Source organism: Engraulis encrasicolus, chromosome 14, assembly GCF_034702125.1.
Source record: "Engraulis encrasicolus isolate BLACKSEA-1 chromosome 14, IST_EnEncr_1.0, whole genome shotgun sequence".
Taxonomy (NCBI): Eukaryota; Metazoa; Chordata; class Actinopteri; order Clupeiformes; family Engraulidae; genus Engraulis; species Engraulis encrasicolus.
The window spans coordinates 23137488-23158187 of record NC_085870.1 but is presented as its reverse complement, the minus strand read 5'-3'; the positions used below and the strand labels follow the sequence as shown (position 1 = coordinate 23158187).

General features: G+C 42.3%; 2 protein-coding genes across 5 annotated transcripts in view; one reads left to right on the top strand and one right to left on the bottom strand.

Moving 5' to 3' along the window:
- Positions 1-4010, bottom strand: part of stab1 (stabilin 1) — a 70326-nt gene extending 66316 nt beyond the window's left edge. The window contains exons 1-3 of the mRNA XM_063215232.1: positions 3791-4010; positions 2046-2182; positions 515-630 (exon numbers count right to left, since the gene is read on the bottom strand). Of these exons, the coding sequence (XP_063071302.1) occupies positions 515-630; positions 2046-2182; positions 3791-3844 (307 nt within the window). The 5' untranslated portion in view covers positions 3845-4010. The remainder of the gene's footprint in view (positions 1-514; positions 631-2045; positions 2183-3790) is intronic.
- Positions 4011-13338: 9328 nt separating this feature from the next.
- Positions 13339-20700, top strand: part of iffo2b (intermediate filament family orphan 2b) — a 55102-nt gene continuing 47740 nt past the window's right edge. For all 4 annotated transcript variants that reach the window (XM_063215230.1, XM_063215229.1, XM_063215228.1 and 1 more), the window contains exon 1: positions 13339-14336. In XM_063215230.1, coding sequence (XP_063071300.1) covers positions 13762-14336 — 575 coding nt within the window. In that variant the 5' untranslated portion in view covers positions 13339-13761. The remainder of the gene's footprint in view (positions 14337-20700) is intronic.

Genomic DNA, 20700 nt, shown 5'->3' with positions numbered 1-20700 from the left:
GTATCTCACAGTTCCCATAACAGTCTGTCATCCACAACTTGTGTGCAAGGCAACTTTCAAGATGCTTTTCAGCTTGTCCAGACCTCTCTTCTGAGACCATTTCCTTTTAAACAAGTCCGACAGGCTGACAAAGATGCGTCCGTGAATGCACTGCCGCCTTGTGGACACAGGAGGGCATAACAATTTAAGAATGTATAGAGATGCTAGGACACATCTGATAATAAATTCGAGCCCTCCGTATCTACACTGATGAATGAAGCTCTCACTCTTCGTTACTTAACAACTATTGCTACACAGGGAGGACATCGGAGAAAAATAGAATTGGCATTTGACTATCTACTACTACCTACAGTGCATGCTAGAAAGTAAAATGTTTCACAAAGTTTAAAAATGTTTATATGAATAAAGTCACTAACTGTGAGTGGACATTTTCAACACAACTTTGTTGTTGGAGTAGATCAAATGCCATTATTTGTGAAATAGCAAGCACAAATTCTCAAACTTAAGTACTTACGCAGACACAGAGGACCCCAGAAGTTCGGGCAGCACCTGCGCTCTGTGACAACTTTTTCACAGATGTGTGAACAGCCTGGAAGTTCATGCGTACGCTCGCCAATCTGCACTGTGTAACTAAGAGGAGAAATACCAAAATCACCACATGTTTCAGACATTGCTGGGATAACAACAGGCTTGGTTCATACCCCACAATTGACCAACAATCGATGGACTGTACTGAAATTACCAAATTGTATCATTATTATGTGTAGAGAGATTTTTTTTCAAAGGAACACCAAAGACATTTGTCTGTGTGTCATTGGATATTCAATACAACCCTAGATGTACAGTATACAGCAAGGTTTCATAGCAGACCAAGTACTGTTTATGGATATGAGGGCGCACATGTCATATCATATATACAGTATGTATTGCAATGTGATAGCCAGGACAGGTGGATCACTGGTGCGTCATCTGCAGTGCATGGACAGAGCCAACTGGCAACACTTAAGAGCAGTTTCAGATGACCAGTGCTCAAGATGGTGTACGGTATATTGCCAATTGGCTGAATCTACCAGCCATGCCCTGGCCATTGAATTGTATGGAGGGCACTACTCCAGTTATGCAGTACACTCTGTCTAGCTCAAGAGATCAGAGTTGAAAAAAAATGTCAGAATTTGCATGTTACACATTTGTATTTCAACATGGTTAAAAGGGTATAGCTTAAAATGTAAAAAGTAGAAGTAAGGTGGAGGGCAAAGAAGAAGGCCTAGGAGGGAGCAGTGTGGCAGGACAGTACCATGTTCACGCTGCACACAACGAAATTACATTTATGCCTCACCCGTGCAAGTGGGCAGCCCTCAATGGCGCCCGAAGGGAGCAGTGCGGCGGGACCCAGGGTACCTCAGTCATGGAGGAGGATGGGGGAGAGCTCTGGTTAATTACTCCTCCAACCAACCTGGCGGGTCGGGAGTCGAACTGGCAACTGGCTACAAGTCTGACACTCTAACCACTTTCCCATGACTGAAGGTTCCTACTCTGGCCACAATTCTGCATACTCTTCCTTTAAAGTCTGTGCCAGTCGGACCACAGAAGTCTCTGATTTCACAAGAAAGTGAAGTGAAAGCCCAACTGGGAAACTCCAACTCCCATTGTCGCTGTGAAACAGCACTCCACAGGACATAAGTGTTCATGGCACACAACGAAATTGCATTTATGCCTCACCCATGCAAGAGGGCAGCCCCCATTGGCGCCCAAAAGGGAGCAGTGCAGCGGGACAGTACCATGCTCAGGGTACCTCAGTCATGGAGGTAGATGAGCACTGGTTAATTACTCCCCCCAGCAACCTGGCGGGTCGCAAGTCAAACCGGCAACCTTTGGGCTACAAGTCTGACGCCCTAACCGCTTACCCATGACTGACAAGGAGTGACCCAGCAGTGTTACCGGTACAGGCGTACAAACATGGTAGCAATCAAATTGAACAATTCATTTACACCGTAAATAGACAGAGGTAGTCAAGGCAGCATGCTTTTAAAAAGTAATAACAATACCTGCAGTTAGCATTACCAAAGCCAGATGTGACTTTTCTAAAACTCCTTGGACAGGAGACTATGAGAGCTGCGGCACAAGAAGTGCATGGAGTGAAGTACTGCTCAACACGGGTGTCATCACAGCGGCCGACAGGGCTCTGCAACACATAGAAACAGTTTTGAACAGTTGTTGGTAACACTTTACTTGACGCCGGTGTCATAAGCATGCCATTACAGTGTAATTATAGTGTCATGACACAGTCATAGATAAGTCATAAACATTATGCCCATGTCATAAACATTTTATGACTGTTGGCCTTAAGTGACATTCGGTTATGACAAAGACAACTTTGGCCGTCATACACCGGCGCCAAGTAAAGTGTTACCCAGTTTTTAACATTTTGGCAACAGTTTACTATATCTCAGTGGCAGAATTGCAGACAGGGCCAGACACTTATAGGGACCCCCATACGGCCTGCTAAGGTCGCAGTAGGGCCCTCAGTATGAATACAGTATACTAGGCCCAGGGGCAAATGCCCTGCTCGCCCTCCCTATAGTGCTACCCCTGCTATACGTGTTGCTTCATAATTCAGTCATAGCAGCAGTCATGAACAGTCATGAGCAGTCATGAACTGCACATAAAGCATTCATGCTGCTTTGTGACTGTGATTTATTTTTACATTACATTACATTAGCATTTAGCAGACGCCTTTGTTCAAAGCGACTTACAAGGAGACAAGTTGTTGTCATTCTGTCGTTATGAGTGTTGAGTCGTGTCTCATGTAAAAGTAATGAATGTGCAGTTTCTAAAAGCGGCTATGAATGTACTATTAAGCAGCATAGGTACTATAAAGCCTTGCCACAACTTCAATGAAATCACAGGTAAAGAAGACAGCCCATAAGTTGCTATTTTCTTCAAGAGAATACAATTACCAAAAGGGAGAATGTGTGGTGATAATGGCTGCAATTGGCAATGTTATGTGTGTATGTCAGGTTTTGACATGAACATTTTCGCTTTCTGGCCATTGTGGCTAGTGGTTATCCCAAGTCACTAGCATTTCAGCTATTCTATAGCCACAAATGTGAAATTGATATTGTTTTTTTTTTCTTTATCACGACACTGTGCATCTAACCTCAGAAGATGAGGTGCTAAAGCAAGAAGATGAGAGCACAGTCTTCGACATGGAAATTAATCAAACAATTGGAAACTGAGTAACTGAGCTTTTTCTTGAAATTAAATACAAACAATTGATACACAAGGGGCAAAGTGCAGAATATAGGCTATTTTGATGTCATACAATAGAATAACTGACCTGCCAAATTCTGTGTGTGTGTGTGTGTGTGTGTGTGTGTGTGTGTGTGTGTGTGTGTGTGTGTGTGTGTGTGTGTGTGTGTGTGTGTGTGTGTGTGTGTGTGTGTGTGTGTGTGTGTGTGTGTGTTGACAACACTGCCGTCTTCAAATGGGCAAAGGGAGTAATTTAATCATTTGTGAAACAGTTACACAAAATACTTATATTACGTATTTATATTTATAATTAAGTACTTATATTATAGTACAAATGAAACACAAAGTGCACAAAGAACAAACATGGATGCGTTGTGCAGTATTGAAAAGGTGAATACTACTCAGTATTCCTGCCTGCAGGGGAAAAACAGATGTAGTATATTACAGACACCAAGTAAACTACTACCAACAGACACAAGTAACGAAATCACTAAGCTCTTTGATGTACCGTACACAAAATGCAACAAAAATGCAGTATTACCTCTTGCAGCAAAACACATGGCACCAGTATTCCTAAAATGAAGACAAAAAGCATCTTTGGAAATGTCCGAGCTCCCTCAACAACTGTTGAATTCAATAATAATCCATACTCTCCGGAAGAAGTCTGCACGTTTCATTTACTTAAAATTCTTGTTTTTCCTTTCTTTCTTTTTGTTAATTGTCGCTTCAGAACCTGAAATGTTGTGCGATAGGAGTTGTGGAAGGACGCGCCACCAAAGAGTTTTGTGGGAGACTGAGGGTGCGTTCCAATATGCGACCTTGCTTCCTCCACTTGTGATTGTGGCCTCGCCCCGCCTCCTGGCCCCTCCTCCGTGGAGAAAACAATAAAGTTTCCTAGCTGTCAGCCTAGCCACAACAACTTTTGGGGGACTGTTTTTCATTCACCATCCCAATTGCAAATGAGAAAAAGACTTTACAATTGAGCTTTTGCGAGATATTGAAATATAATGCTGTTGTCAGTGATGTAATCATGACATATTACTTCCTGGTACGAGGCCACCAGCACAAGTGGAGGAGGAAGCAAGGTTGCATATTGGAACGCACCCTGAGTGAGAAACATATCCCTTCCTGGCAGGATTTCCTCACTAGAAGCACATCCATGATTGGACGGGATATCCTGGTTGGTCAGCTGACTGAACTTAGACATTCAGCAGTTATACAAAAAAACATGAAGTACTCCCTGATTTCCTAAAGTTCATTTAAGGTGTCATTTTAACCAGATGTGGTAATAATTATCGGTTTATATCTTCTTTTGTAAATCACCTTGGGTAAAGGCATCGGCTAAATATGATGTAATAATTTACAGTGGATACCGTGGCTGTAACGGTAAGGCACTGGGCTGCTACACCGGCGACCCGGGTTCGATTCTGGCCTGGGTCCTTTGCCGAACCTTCCCCATCTCTCTCCCCCACTCGTTTCCTGTCAAATCTCTCAATGTCCTATCATAAATAAACCAAAAAACTCACATTTTAGACAATACCTCTCACTCCAACACAGTATAGTTAAGTGTCTTCAGTTGGAAACGTCACCATCTAGTAAGGGCAGACATAGATTGAACCCCAGTTCTGGGGTCTTACCTTGCCACTAAATAAGCACGCTACATTTTATTAATTTTCAATCAGGCCCCAAAGTGTCTGATTTCATGTGAAATTACTCATGTGCTGTATCTGCCTACCTGTTTGTCTACCTGCCTGCCTGCCTCTCTACCTACCTGCCTGCCTACCTACCTGCCTGTCTGCCTGCCTACATACCTGCCTGCCTGTCTGCCTGCCTGCCTGTCTGCCTGCCTACCTACCTGCCTGTCTGCCTGCCTACATACCTGCCTGCCTGCCCGTTTGTCTGCCTGCCTGCCTACATACCTAACTGCCTGTCTGTCTGTCTGCCTGCCTGCCTCTCTGTCTGTCTGTCAACCTATCTATAGTCATTATTGTGCAAATAGGGCCAAAAGAAAAGCCTGTTAACTGAGTATTTCTTTTCCAGACGACTGGTTAATGCAATACACAATAATATATATAATGAAATCCAGATAGTATTTCGAATGAGGAAGTTTGTGTTATTATGGGGATGAGTAAGCTGTTGAGGGTCATGGGGCAGGTTGTTGCGGGAAGCCTGAGCAAGCAGTACGGGAGATAACGATCGCAGAGAGCAGACAAACAGTTACGTTGGCAGCGCAAAATGTTTTCTTAAAATACAATTTCTGCAGAACAGAACAGAGCCAACCGAGTCAGCGCAAATGAAGGGACCGACAAACTAACCAACATTTACAAAAACCTATGTGTACACCCTCCGACCAGTTTATTAGGCACATCTGACCAACTGCTCATTGACACAAATTTCTAATCGGCTAATCACATGGAGGCAAATCAGTGCATTTGGGCCTGTGAACATAGTCAAGACGTTCTGCATTTGGGCATGTAGAATTGGTCAAGACGTTCTGCATTTGGGCATGTAGAATTGGTCAAGACGTTCTGCATTTGGGCATGTAGAATTGGTCAAGACGTTCTGCATTTGAGCATGTAGAATTGGTCAAGACTTTCTGCATTTGGGCATGTAGACATGGGCAAGGTGATCCACTGCAGTTCAAACCAAGCATCAGAATGAGGGAGAAAGGTGATTTACTGTAAGTGACTTTGGACCTGACATGTTTGTTGGTGTCAGACGGGCTGGTTTGACTATTTCTGGTACTGGGATATTCATGCACAACCATCTCTATTTTTTTTTAAAGATTTTTTTGTGTGGTCTTTTTTACTTTATTTATGATAGGACAGCGAAGGTGGTGACAGGAAGCGAGTGGGGAGAGAGAGACGGGGAAGGGCTGGCAAAGGACCCGGGCCGGGAATCGAACCCAGGTCAGCCGCATGGTAGACGAGTGCCCTACCGTTTGGCCACGGCAGGGCCATGCACAACCATCTCTAGGGTTTACAGAGAATAGTCAAAAAACGAGAAAATATCCAGTGAGCGGCAAATATGTGGGCGCAACATGTCTTGTTGATTCTAGAAATCAGAGGAGAGGTAACAGTAACTGAAATAACCACTCTTAGTCTTTACAACCGCCCAGAGGCGAATCTAGTGTCAATGGGGGCCCCATGCAAAAACCCGGAAGGGAAGAAGTTTTGAGCAAATCACAGCTATTTTAGTTTAAAGTTGAGCTGATTTTAACATTCTGGGCCTGGGGGCCCCAAGCGGCTGCCTGTCTAGCCTGGTGACAAGATGCGCCTCTGCAACCGCCCTATGCTGAAGAAGAGCATCTCTGAATGCACAGTATGTCGAAACCTTGAGGCAGATGGGCTACAGCTGCCGAGGACCACACTGTGTGCGTACCTTTCCTGTCAGCTAAGAACAGGAAACTGAATCTGCAATATGCACAGGCTTCCCAAAAATTGGACAATAGAAGATTGGAAAGTGTTGCCTGGTCTGATGAGTCTCGATTTCTGCTGAGACACTCAAATAGTATAGGGTCAGAAAAGAATTCAGTGTCAACAACGTGAAAACTTAGCTCCAAGCTGCCTTGTGTGAGCGCTTACGGGTGGTGGTGTAATGGCCGGGGAATATTTTCATGGCACACTTTGGGCCCCTTAGTACCAGTTGAGCATTGTTGCAATGCCATGTAGAACCTGACTATTGCTGCAGGTAGTCCTGAAGGCAAAATAGGGTCCGACCCATACTAGATAGGTGTACCTAATAAAGTGGCCGGTGAGTGTACAGTAGCTGTAGCCTCATTGAACTCTGGGGATGGCAGTAAATAAATAGCCTACATGAGACATGGGGTGTCATGATAACAATAACAGTAACAGCAATTCTTATTGAACATATTTGTAATGGAAAATAGTAATAATATAATATAATATAATATAATATAATATAATATAATATAATATAATATAATATAATATAATATAATAGTAGTAGTACGTGTAGTAGTAGTAGTAGTAGAAATAGAAGTATTAGTATTAGTAGTAGTAGTAGTAGGCCTAGTTGCTGTTGTAGTGATATACTGTTGGTTGTGGTGGTGATTGTAAAGAGTTCTAGTAGTTACTGTATGTTACTGTGAAAAAATACACAGGAAAATGGAATAGCTTACAGGAAAAAGGAAGCCCAATATTCTGCTGATCACACCAGTTCTGTGTCTCAACTGCTGTTGGCAGGGGTAATTTATACAACCGTTTGGGGAAATCAAAACCCCCCAAATAAGAGATATAGCCGCCATCACTAATTTATCACATCAGTAGCCTAAATTGGAACATCACACAATTTACAATAACTTTTTTGATGATTAATTATTCTTCCTTACATAATATCAGTTGTCAGAAAAATAGCAGCATAGTAGCATCTAGCCTATTTATTGTAGTCCCCACTCCCCACTGAATGGCATTACCCAACCTTCTGTTTTGACAGTATTCAATAATTGAATGACTAAAGTCGTGCCCTAGACCAGTGTTTCCCAACCAGGGGTACGTGTACCACTAGGGGTACGCGAACACACTGTAGGGGGTACTTGGAAAATATTTTAATTTTAACAAATGCATGGAGCATAGTCACACTGGAATAGAAAAGGCGATGTAAAACACGAGTTAGGGGGTACTCATGGCACAACGAAAAGGCTTAGGGGGTACATGAGACAAAAAAGGCTGGGAAACTCTGCCCTAGACTTTACTGTAACTCAACCAGATTTAAAATAGATTAATTGCTTGTGGCAAGTACCACTTTTGTCAAACTCAATAGACAAAAGAAAAAAAGACACAGGAAGTGATAAGGTCATTGGCCTCCATGGCAACACTTTGCCCAAGTTCCTTTATCTCCAGAATGGCAGGAAATGGTTTCCTGTCTTTAGCCCCTTCAGTGCAGTGTTAAATAAACACTAGTGAAAATGCCTTTGAAACAATACATTGCTTTGTCATGAATTCCATGTCTCTGGCCGGAACTCCGCAGTGCTGTGACAGCACAGCATTAGGCCAAACTTTTTGAGAGGGGACCCCCTTTTGGACTTAAAGGTACACTGTGCAGGAAATGGTCAAAAAAGGAACTGCAACTATGCTGTTCATTGAAACTGGGTTGCCTATTGCCAAATTTGATCTGTTCATGAAAGTTTACTAAGCAATAAACTAATATTTTCTAGTATGGCCCAAGTACAGTGATTTTTGCAGCAAAAAATGGCTAGGGTTCCCGACCCCCAGTTTGAGAACCACTGGCATAGGCATTGCACAAGAGCTTACAGCAAGCAGGTCACAGATCATACCTGGGTCACCACTGAAGTAAACGCGTTAGTAGGCACACAACCCCCCCCCCCCCCCCCGCCCCAGCCCCCTTACTGTATGCCTCTGCATTTTTTTGTCCATTACTATTGCTAGTATTTCCATGCATAGTTTGTCCACTAATATTGCTGGAAATCCAAAGGACAGCGAATACACATCTATTTACAAGTGAAAACTGTCACTAACCAAATTATGGAATTATGTTAGCTGTTAACCAGTGGATTTCCTGCTTTTATGCAATGCCGCTTTTGTCCGCGACCCCCCTTCAGAACCGCCGCAAACCCCCTAGGGGTCCCGACCCCCGGTTTGAGAACCACTGGCATAGGCATTGCACAAGAGCTTACAGCAAGCAGGTCACAGGTCATACCTGGGTCACCACTGAAGTAAATCCTTTAGTAGGCACAAAACAACAAGTCCATGTCTTGAAGCGCGTTATGGCGGCTCATCATAACACGAAAGGGCTGCATGCACAGGAACTGACACATTTGACCTTTTACTGAGTCTATGACCTTTTTCCTAGTTTGTACACTGGAATCATGCCACACTTTCGAGTTTTTATTACCATTGGGCTTATAAAAGAATCACAATTCATTCATTTAAATGATCTTCAAATCATTACCCAATTTATCATGATATTGATATATGAAAAAAGACTGGCATACACAAGAGCATGTCAGGTTGATGAAATTTGCTGTTCAATCTGATGTGTTATTTGTGTCTGAGAAAGAAACACACCTCCTCCCAATGGCTCCCTATAAGCTACAGCAGTGGTTCTTAACCTGGGGTGCGGGCACCCCCTGGGGGTGCGCCAGAGATTTCAGAGGGTGCGCGGAATTTTGCTTGTGTTGAGGTTATGACCAAAATTCTGCTTGCGAAAATGATAATTAGGCCAAATCAAAATCAAATTAAAACACATTTTGGTCCCCATGTAAAGGTATTGAGGTACTGATTAATGTCCCAAGCAAAAATCTTTGTAATGAAACACATCATTTTTTGTGCGTATACACGTGTAAAAGTTGGGGGTGTGCAGCTTGTCTAGGACACAGGTAAGGGGGTGCGTTGAGAAAAAAGGTTAAGAACCACTGAGCTACAGGGTACATTTTAAGATTCTTTTGTTTGTTTTAAATCTCTGCATGGTCTGGCACCCTCTTATCTATCTAACCTATTCAACATTCACTCCCCCTTCAGAGCCCTCAGGTCAGCAGACCTTTTTTTCCACACACCTCAGCTGGCAGGTGCGTCGGAGATGGCCCATAAGTCACTCAGGAGACAATTTGAAAACAATCCCGCACACACTGACCATTTACTGTAGCTGTTTTCTATAATACACGACTTTAATGCACAACGTTTCGGTCCTAGGGCATATTAAAGAAAACACTGAAATGGTTAGTGTGCAGGATTTTTTTCAAATCGTGCCCCTCTCCCGCCTGATAATTAGAAGGCAGGGAGCATTTGCAGTTGCTTCCTCTCAAATATTCCTTTGGCCCCATCCTCAGCTACTTGTAAAACTCATCTCAAAACCCATTTTATGCCTTGGCTTATAACTCTGTATAATTTTCATTTTCTTATTTATGTATTCAATTATTTTTTTTAATCTTTCTTTTAAACTTTCATAGCTTATTTAACTCTCCTTTTATGATCATATGCATCACATTAGTTTATTTATCACTTATTCTTGGCTATTCATTATTCTAAAGTCATTATTATGCCATGTCACCCTTTTACTACACGATTTACTACGATTCTCTGATTTTAGATCGTCCTGATTGCTATGACTGTTTTTCTGTTGTCATGTTATCTCTGTGTTTGGTCTGTGTCCTCAAGTTACGTCTGGCTTTGTGTTCTATGGGGTCCTCAAGTCCTTACTTGTTCAGCACTTTGGTCTGTTGTATTTCAAAATACTTTATAAATAAATTTGACTTGACTTGACACTAACAATAGAATGTATATATAACAATGACACAATGTTATGGGTGAGCCAGCCATAGATCTATGTATACGACAGACAGCATACTGGAAGAGAAGAGATTTACCTACATGGCAAAAGATCCATTCATTCTATGGTCCCTGAGTGTCATGACTCTTTCTGGACTCCAGATGGTGCTGCTGCACCCAAACTAAAGCAGGAAGAGGGAGTGGGAGAGTTTAGGCAAAGAAAGTAGATCTAACAAGAAGCGTCATTTTGTTTCTTTTCCGGTATCCACTTTATGTCGGGTGAACGCCCCTTTAGGAGACCTTCGGTTAGGAGACCTTCGGAGTCCTGAGGTTGAGAATCAATGAAGTCCCCTTAGCGCTGTAGATGGCGGTAGCACCCGTCGTGTGCAAACACCACGAAAAGAGAAGAAGAAGGAGGGACAACGCCCCCTTAGGAGACCGAATTTTGAGCACTCGCTTTTGCATTGAGTGGGCGTGTTTCGAGTCCTCTTTATTAAATATCCAACCTCTTTGGGTTAGGTCAGGCAGGGGTGTCAGACACCAGGCCTGTGGGCCGCCAGATGTCAAAATAAGAAATACATCTCTAGTGTATTGTAAAATTGAATGCGGTTGCCTGGGATTTTTAGTCAAGTCAAGTCAAGTTGGTTTTATTGTCAATTTCTTTACATGCACTGGTCATACAAAGAATTTGAAATTACGTTTCTTGCTTTCCCATGCAGACATAGACTAATCTAGGTAAGGACATAGACAGTATAGACATAGACAGTACTCATACATGGACATAAGACAGTATGGACATAGACAGTGCTCATACAGATTAAAGTGCAAGACTGGACAACATTTAGTTTGTAATACCTCAAGTAAAATGTGCTGTTTGTCACCATTTACAGTCAATGCTCCTGATATACCCATTGTAGTCCACCTCGAGATGATTGACTAGCAATGCGATTACTATACATGGGTTTCCCATTTGTAAACAATCCCTAGCTGTGCGCCCCAGGCTCAGAACAATACCACTGAGCTATAGATCCAGTCAAATACCTCCATGCTACTGATACTGTATGAGGCTTCGAGAGGGAGGTTTACTACTGTAATGTTCAATGCCACACTCTGCTAGCTGGCCTCTGATAATGTCTACACACTAAACCTCATTTCCATCCCGGGGCAACGGCACCAGTGTAACTGAGGTGTTCCTGCACAATCTGCCACTCTGGGCTTGAACCTGCCACCTGCTAGTCAATGCTCAAGTTCGGGCATGGGAGGCACAGCAAGATACCAATACGGTATAAGGCTTCGGGATGGAGATTTACTAACATTCCACGCCACACTCTGCTAGTTGGCGTAGACTATAAGCTTACATAAGCTATAATATATGAGATAACACTATGCAGTATCATCCATACATATTTAAGTTTGGTTTTTTTTATACCGTATAACAAACCAAACCTTTTGAAAATAGATTGAAATTTGAGGGAGTTACGATCATCTGAATTTCAAGTACATATCACTACCAACACAATCCAAAGGGTGAGCCAGCTGGCTGAACTAAAATGGCCGCCATGTGTGGACACTCGACTTTCGTTGATGGCAACGCTGCGATGCATCTAGTCTTATGGTCGCAACAGGCCAGGGAGAGAGGAGGGACACAGCAACTCAAGTAGGATTTAATGTAGTTCTGTGTTGTCCAGGGGTGGGGGACCTGTGGCTCGAGGGCCGTTTGCAGCCCTTGAGACAGTTTTATCCGGCCCCCGATGTAATTTTAATGTAATGCAGCTTCACATGAAATATGACATATTTTGTAGTGGAATCTTAGAAAATACATTTGCAATACAATTAAGTTATATTCTGTTTTAAAGGTGGCTGCCTTCAATATAGGCCTAAAGTTCAGGGGGAAATCCTGGTTTGTGTTCATATAATAGTATGGCCCTCTGAGGACATTATGACCCTCGCTCGGATGAATTTGAAGTGGCCCCTCGAATGAAAAAGGTTCCCCAATCACCCCTGCTTATGTACTATGCAGAGAGAGCAAATTATATGTTTTAAACTGGAAAAAAGTGAAAGCCCAACTGGGAAACTCCAACTCCCATTGTGTGACACAGCAGTCAGTACACAAGAGCACACTGCACACAACGAAATTGCATTCATGCCTGCCTCAGACATGCAAGGGGGCTCTCAAATTGACATGAGATGCCCTTGCAAGTATGAGTAACGCTGATTTTCCGAGGATTGTATGCAAAGGTTTGGATGCAAAACTTGGGCCTACTCTACTTTGTTTGGTCAGACCAATAGTGTAGCCTACTTAGGCCTACTCTACTCCATATTCAATGTAAAAATTCGGAATGTTAGCATACATTTTGAAAATAAACAAATAAAATTACACAGGCTTACTCTACCTTTAACTGATTGCCTAACTGCACTAAATCATTCCAGCAAGACAACCTGTGAAGTGAAATGTCAGTCGGAGGCGTGCTTATTTTGGCTTCACAACACTATAACAGAAAGGTCATTAGGCCTACCTCATGTCATACGGAAAACACTGTCTATCAGGTAGGGATTGTGAATCCACGCGCCCCTGGGCCAGACAACAACAAAGCTGATTTTAACATTACAAATAAAAACATGGTCGGTCCTTCCTCTACGGTCGTTCCCTATGCGGTTTACAGTAAGTTATTTTGTTTTTACCTCCCCAAATAGTGGCACCGCGTGGTGCAGTGGCGGAATGACAGGAGCCTCGCTCCTCTGCATCCACCAGGTCCTCATTCAGCTACCGCGTGTGTCGGGGGCGGGGTAGATGATGCGGTAGGCAGCAGCCTACCCTTTTTTTAGCTACTTGTAATCCGAACCTCCCGGCCGAGTCAACTCATGAACTGAAACCCTGCCGTTACGATAGCCATGCTCTGATTGCAGAATGCACTCCGCTGGAACCGGTCAAGCTGTAAGTGAATAGCATAGGAAAATAGTTGTGTGTGTGCGTCGCATCTGATCGCACGCAGCTGTGTGTGTCACGAATAGCTGTTGTACCTCTATCGCTTGTTTCTGCGCAGGATGCATCACTCCCCTGCCTGGTGTGCCTGACTCCAGTCTCAAGAAAATGAGCTGACATTCAGCTATTTTTGGACAGTGTCGTGCGTGTTAGCTGCTTTCACGCGCACTATGGGCAGCAAAACGACACAATTTATTTGAAAGGCACTGCACAGTGTGACAGTATGGTTTCCATTCTGTTCATTGAAGAGATTCCATAGCATCGCCTGGAAATCTGGTCTGTATGAAGAATTGGAATGCCACGGAGTTGCATACCCCGTCCCAAGTGAAAGAAACCATTGGTCTGTTTTTGTGTGTTCAGAGAATGAACTCACTGCTTTTTGTGGATAATCTGCCAGCCAACATGATTGCAACTATTCCAGTTAACGGTGCTTCGACTGCTGGTTCGGGCGCGGTGACCAGTGCTCTGCGGAACGACCTGGGGTCTAATATTCACGTACTGAAGACGCTGAACTTGCGGTTCCGCTGCTTTCTTGCCAAAGTCCATGAACTTGAAAGACGAAACAAATTGTTGGAGAACCAACTAAAAGAGGCACTAGACCAGTCGCGTTATCAGGGCTACTTTACGCGTGAGATTGGTGTCCAGACTGATTCAGAGTCCCGACTCCCCGGGACTATCTGGAGTTTCACACACGTGAGGCGACAGGGAGAGCGCTTGGAGACGCTTCAGGGGCCCGGCGTGTCCTGGAACTATCCGGACGGAGTTGGGGTGCAGATCGACACCATCACCCCAGAGATCAGAGCGTTGTACAATGTTCTGGCCAAAGTCAAACGCGAGCGGGATGACTACAAGAGAAAGTAAGTACTGTAGGCCTTTAGCCTTGATTTGCATCCAAGGGTTTAGTTTTCCTGTGCGCAAATACCATGTATAGGCTAATATGAATGACATTTCATCACTGGCAGTATCAGGGGAAATGGCAACAAACAGTTAAAACAACGTTCGGCTAGGGATTACTTGCGGCCCACCCCAGCATCAGCAAAGTCTTTGCAGTAGTAGAATTTCTGGGCAACAAAACAGCTCGGCGTTTACGCACCCCATTTGTTTCTGCATGTCTTTAATCATAGCCCACCTTAACTAGAAACCAGCTAACATTGTGTCGCAGCCATGAAGACAAACACTGACAGTTGAATGAGATTGGCTTTGAGAATATTTTGAAAGGCAATGGGTAGAACAAGGCCTAAGCCTCAGGCCCAGACTTGCTGGATGAAAGAATTCTGTGTCACTATTTTCTCGTTTTTACAACATATTGCAACCACATATTTTGATATGTTTACATGCATTCTAGGAGAAAATAGGTGAATATGGAAATGATGTTTACATATTGCCAATCATCTTCAAATATCTGCTGATTGATTTATTCTGTTCTTCTGAGGGAGAGCACACTCTCTGCACCTAAATGTCTGTTCCCAAGACATTGTAACAGTGAAAAGTGATTATGCTGAGGCCTATTGAGTCAAGGTAGATGTTTTATTCATGGATGCTGGCTTCTTACTCTGCAGTAATGTGTTGCCCTGGTCAATAAGTACAGCAGAAAACAACACAGATGTGTCAGTTTTGGCTCCTGACGTGGTGAGGGCCATGTCTGTATGACATGACAGCCACGGCTATCCATGGGACGTTAACCATCAGTCAGACACTAAAGATAGTAAAGTAGTAAGCGACAGATCATGTTTTATTAGTTATGATGTTTACAGTATATGAGATGGATATTGCCTTAACTTGTCAAGACTGTGTATAAAAAAGGTCATAGGTAACGTGCAATGAGGGGCAACTTAATCCAAACGTCACTTGGGACATCTTTTTTTATTGTCATGTGGGTCCGGACTGTTTAAAGAAATAAACCAAGCACTGACAAAATTCTGGTATCAGGATTCACAAATAATTCAAAACTTTTATCCATTCTTATCTTGTTGTAGGTATGACGCTGACATGTCAAACATTTATATTTTTTTATGTGTGTGAAAAGATGTGTGAAGCGTTTTTTTCGTCCGGTGTGGTGTTTCTTTTTAGACCAGCAGAAAGTAAACGTAGTGTGTTTACTAATAAGAGGTGCTGGGACTTGGCCTAGAATAAGCTTCAATCTTGAGTCTCTCTTGAGCACAGGCAGGTGTGTGTGTGTAGTGTGTGTGTGTGTGTGTGTGTGTGTGAGAGAGTGAGAGAAAGAGAAAGAGAGACAGAGACTGCAGAGCTTAAAAGCTTAAAGCCATGTGAATTCTCTCTCTCTCTCTCTCTCTCTCTCTCTCTCTCACACACACACACACACACACACACACACACACACACACACACACACACACACACACACACACACACACACACACACACACACACACACACACACACACACACACACACAGGTCCTACAGGTACATTACATTAATTAATGGTTTGCACTCTCGCTTTCGTTCGCACCCACCACCCTCCCCTATCCCTAGTGGAATAACAGGTGTAATAGCATGCACAAGTACAACTGTAGTACATGTTATTAAATTGCACTCACAATGTGTATTTTTGTGTATCTACATACCAAGGTTTTCTTGGGCCTCAGTTCAGACCTTTGCTTCCCTGGAATTCCTCACTTTGACAAAGTATTATTAAACCACTTCGTAGTACATTATGGTCATTATTGTCATTGTGGTATGTAGATACACACAATAGATGATATAATAACATGTACTACTGTTGTACTTACATGCTATTACACCAGTAATTCCACTGTACCTAATGACTAAGTACTCTGTAATTAAAGCCCTTTTTATTTTATTTGATAGGTTTGTAATATCTCTAGAAATAAATGGAAATATACACAAGTTATAGTCTTAGGCTTAAGTAATTAAAGCCCTGTTAAAATAAAGTTACCAATTTTTTTTAAAAAACACTGTAAAGTGTATTTAGTCATTAGGTACAGTGGAATTGGCCTCCGTTACATGAGCATGATTCTTTCACCTGATGACAGATTTCACATTCTCCCAATAATTTCAACTGAATTTAATTAACATCTGGAATCAATGCTTGTCATTTAAGAACAGTATTTTCTCCCTTTCCCGACCATCCCTGTGTGCTTTTGGAAGTATGCTTTGGATTTCTGTCTTGCTGGAGCACACATGATCTTCACATCAAGCCAAGTGTTCTTCCAAGGTCTCCAATACCACAAATGCAACAAAGCAGTAACACAATATTATGTATCCAACACTATGCTTGATTTGTGGTAGGGTGTTCTATGCTTTAAAGGCATTTCATTAGTCCACTCTCTGAAATTTGGATTAAGCATATGCATACATTTTCGTTCCCGCTGGACTTCTCGTGATCATGCCACTCTCGCAGGAGAGCAGCTGTCCACATGGTGGACCGATCATCAAGGTGCTTCACGGGGTCCGAGGCTCTGCGCGAACCACTACATTCGAGAAGCTGAGAGATTACGTGGTGTATTGGGCAAGATCGCTGGCCGTGGTGCTGAAGTACTGCCACGGCTGAGAAATGTCTATGGCAGTAAACATTCTCGAGCTCGGGAGAATGGGGGGGCACTGAGAGCTCGGACAGTATCTGCGCCCGCAAATATGTGCAAGCTCTGAGCGGACAACCCCCGGCGGATGAAGGTTTGGAGAGCAAAGGAGCGATGTGAACAGAGAGGAAGCTAGGGCAAGATGCTTGACGAATCGTTAGAACAGTGGTGTAAGGGAGGCGAATGGGGAGGTGTGAGTGCGAGTGAGATAAATTCTCTGACTGGAGGCAGGTGAGCGGAGAATAAATGCTGTATTGTTAATTAAGGGGCGCTCCAAATTTCAGTGTGCTGAAATTCCACTGAATGATGGCAGAGTGGAGAATGAGATGCAGTTGGTTAAATAGGCGTGCTTATCTGTCACATGCCAAATTTCATTACGTTTCTCCCAAACTTTTGTTTTAACAAAACGTTTATTTTTGCAAAGAATGCAAGCATACGGGTTGTGTGCATTGCCAAAAAGCTATTGCTTCTTCTGACCTGATAATATTTATAAGGATTGTGCTTTGTCTTTGTTCTCTTACGCAAACATCAGGTGTTTCCTTTCATGGCTTTTAGTAAGCAATGGAGTCACACAAAAAGGCCTGCTTTGTTTTGTGTACCTGTATATGGTGCTTAGTTGAAAAAAACTACCCAAGACTGTTCCAAGTTGGCCTTAACCCTCTAAAGGGGCTCCAGGTAGGATTAAAAGTTAATTTATTAAATTAATCACGGTCCCGAGTCAGCAGACACTTATGTGAGTCTTTAGTAAGTGAACGATGGCTGTCGTGATTACATCCACGGTCTGCTGTCAGAAAACCCCACATGCAAGTTTTGGCAGCGCGGTCCGAGGGAGTGTCGTGGGAAACCGTATTCAGATTTGTATCAACTGCTGGCATTCCGGGATGAAAAACAGTCTCACCAGCGAGTTTATTTGAACAGCATTTTTTCATTACAGTGTAGATTTTGAGACAGGCATGCCACGGGCACCGCACAATTGACGTCATCCTACCTAGTGCCTCTTTAAGACACAGCCACTGTTATAAATTAGCTGTTACCATGGCAATGACCAAGTCGCAGTGTATTGCTTAATGACGTGTGTGCACTGTAATAGTGGTGTAGTACTATGGTAGTTAAGTTTTTTCAGTGACTATTACAATGTTCCAGTGGTGGAACAGCATGTGTTAAGGGGCTATGGTCTATACTGTACTAACCCCAACTCCGATGAAGTTGGGACGTTTGGTAAACAGTGAATAAAATCAAAATGCTATCATTTTCAAAACACTCAATCTATTCATTAGATGGAGAATAGTGAAAAGACAACATATTAAGTGTTAAAACCGAGAAAAAATATTGTTTTGGGGGACATATGTACTCATTTCTAATTTGAGAAATCCAACACGTCTCAAAAGAGTTGGGACGGGGACAATAAATGGCAGCAAATGTCGAGGAAGACTAAAAACAAAACAAAAGACAACACTTAACAGTTAAATACATTAACCGATGAGATGATTTTATATAAAAAACAGTGTTAATTCCTATCTTGGACATGACTTCACCAGCTTAAATGGTGGGTGTATTCCTTGTCATGTTTTGCAATGTTTTCCTTTCTGTAGTGCTTACAGTGTGACAGGTCTTGACCAAAAACCAACCATTTTATCACCTGCTGGTCCTTATGATGGAGCCAAACTGTTAAAACATAGTAGAGAATGCAATTTGACCTTACTATGTGGCAGTAATCGAAGATCTCCCTTCAAAATATAATGCATGAGTGGCTTTTCATGCTGTTTAAAACCCATTTATACCATTCAGCACTGTATTTAACTCTACAGATGAGTGAGAACATCTTAACCAATGCACTACTGCATCCACATGCCATCATGGAGGCTGACTTTTGAAGCTAGCACTAACACAAGTTGGATGGTCCATTTTCACTGTAGCACAGGATGTGCAATGCTCTATTATTGTCAAAAAGAATGGACTTCTACAACTTCTGCTGACTTCTGTAAGCAAAGGACAGTTTCCCATGTCTTCTGGGTCTATTTCAAGTGAGCTCAGGTGCTTAGGAGAATGTTAAACCCATGTGTCATTTTCATGCATTAAGCATTCTTAATATGGTCAATTTTCAATAGCTCTAGCACTCCAGGAATTAGAGTGAGACTACAGCCAATATGTATTTCATGATGTCATGAACCTATACAATTATTTTATTAACAAAAATATGTCTTATATACACTCAATCGTGGTAAATCAAAGGGAATTCAAAAATGTATGTAATAACTATGGTAATTATTCCCTTTGCATCTTTAATTCTGAGTGACTCAGCCTCTCTGTGATGATCTTATACCTGGACACCTATATTGTCCGTCAGTACAATTCATTTTGAAATGTTCTTCTTTGTTGTTTTATCTTTTTTGGATGTTTACTAAATTTCACTGATCCCCGTCCCAACTCTTTTGAGACGTGTTGGATTTATCAAATTAGAAATGAGTACATATGTCCCCCAAAACAATATTTTTTTCTCGGTTTTAACACTTAATATGTTGTCTTTTCACTATTCTCCATCTAATGAATAGATTGAATGTTTTGAAAATGATAGCATTTTGATTTTATTCACTGTTTACCAAACGTCCCAACTTCATCGGAGTTGGGGTTTGTAGATGGGACCTTGTGGTTTTTGCACCAGCCTTTGACTTCTATCAGAATTTCTTACCCTATGTCCACATTCAAGGAGGTTCTTTGCAGTTCCATCTTTGGCAGATTTTTGAATACCATAACACACTGTTGAAATTAGTACCTATGTACCTACGTGTTGAGGTTTTCTTTTTGTAAGTTATAGTGTTTCTGGTGTCCCCATGAAGGTCTTCACCTTTGTGAAAGAGGAACAAGATGAAACAGGTGGCTTTTTAAAACACAAATATCACCGTTCATTGGCTAATTCATGTCATATGGAAAAAAACAATTTATCAAAGGTGATTCCTATTTGTTATTTACCACATTTGAGTCACATTAATTTTCCATTGAGATGTCCAGTAAATACTGTACCTGTGGCACTGGAAGCTTTTACTTTTAAAAACTTTTCCTCCCATAATGTTCATAATGTTACATACATTTCATTGCATTTGGCAGACGCTTTATAACCAAAGCGACTTTCAAAAGAGAACATAATCATAGCCAACATCACTAGCAAATACAAAGTATTTAGTATTTTGTATTTTGTATTTGCTAGTATATTTTTGCTAGTGATGTTGTCATTTTGCTAATTTGCATCATGCATCATGGTTGACCTTATTTTATTTGTGGTCTGGAGATATGTCCCATTATGCATTTAAACTTGAAGGGTACCAACGCTGCTGGGCGGGGCTGTACTGTATGTCGCTTGCCTCTGTGCAGAGACATGTGCTGACTCATGAACCCAGGAGGGCGATTGAGCAGCACAGAAACAATGAGGTGCAAGCAAGTCAGAAAGACTGACGGAGAGACTAGAGAGGGAAGGAGAAAAGAGAGAAGAGACCGATGGAGAGAGAGGGAAGGGGAAAAGAGAGAAGAGACCGATGGAGAGAAAGGAAAAGAGAAAAGAGAGAAGAAACTGATGTTGAGAGAGGAAAAGAGAAAAGAGAGAAGAGACTGACAGAATAAAAGAATCCAGAAGTAATGGTCATGATTGAGATAATCTTAACCTA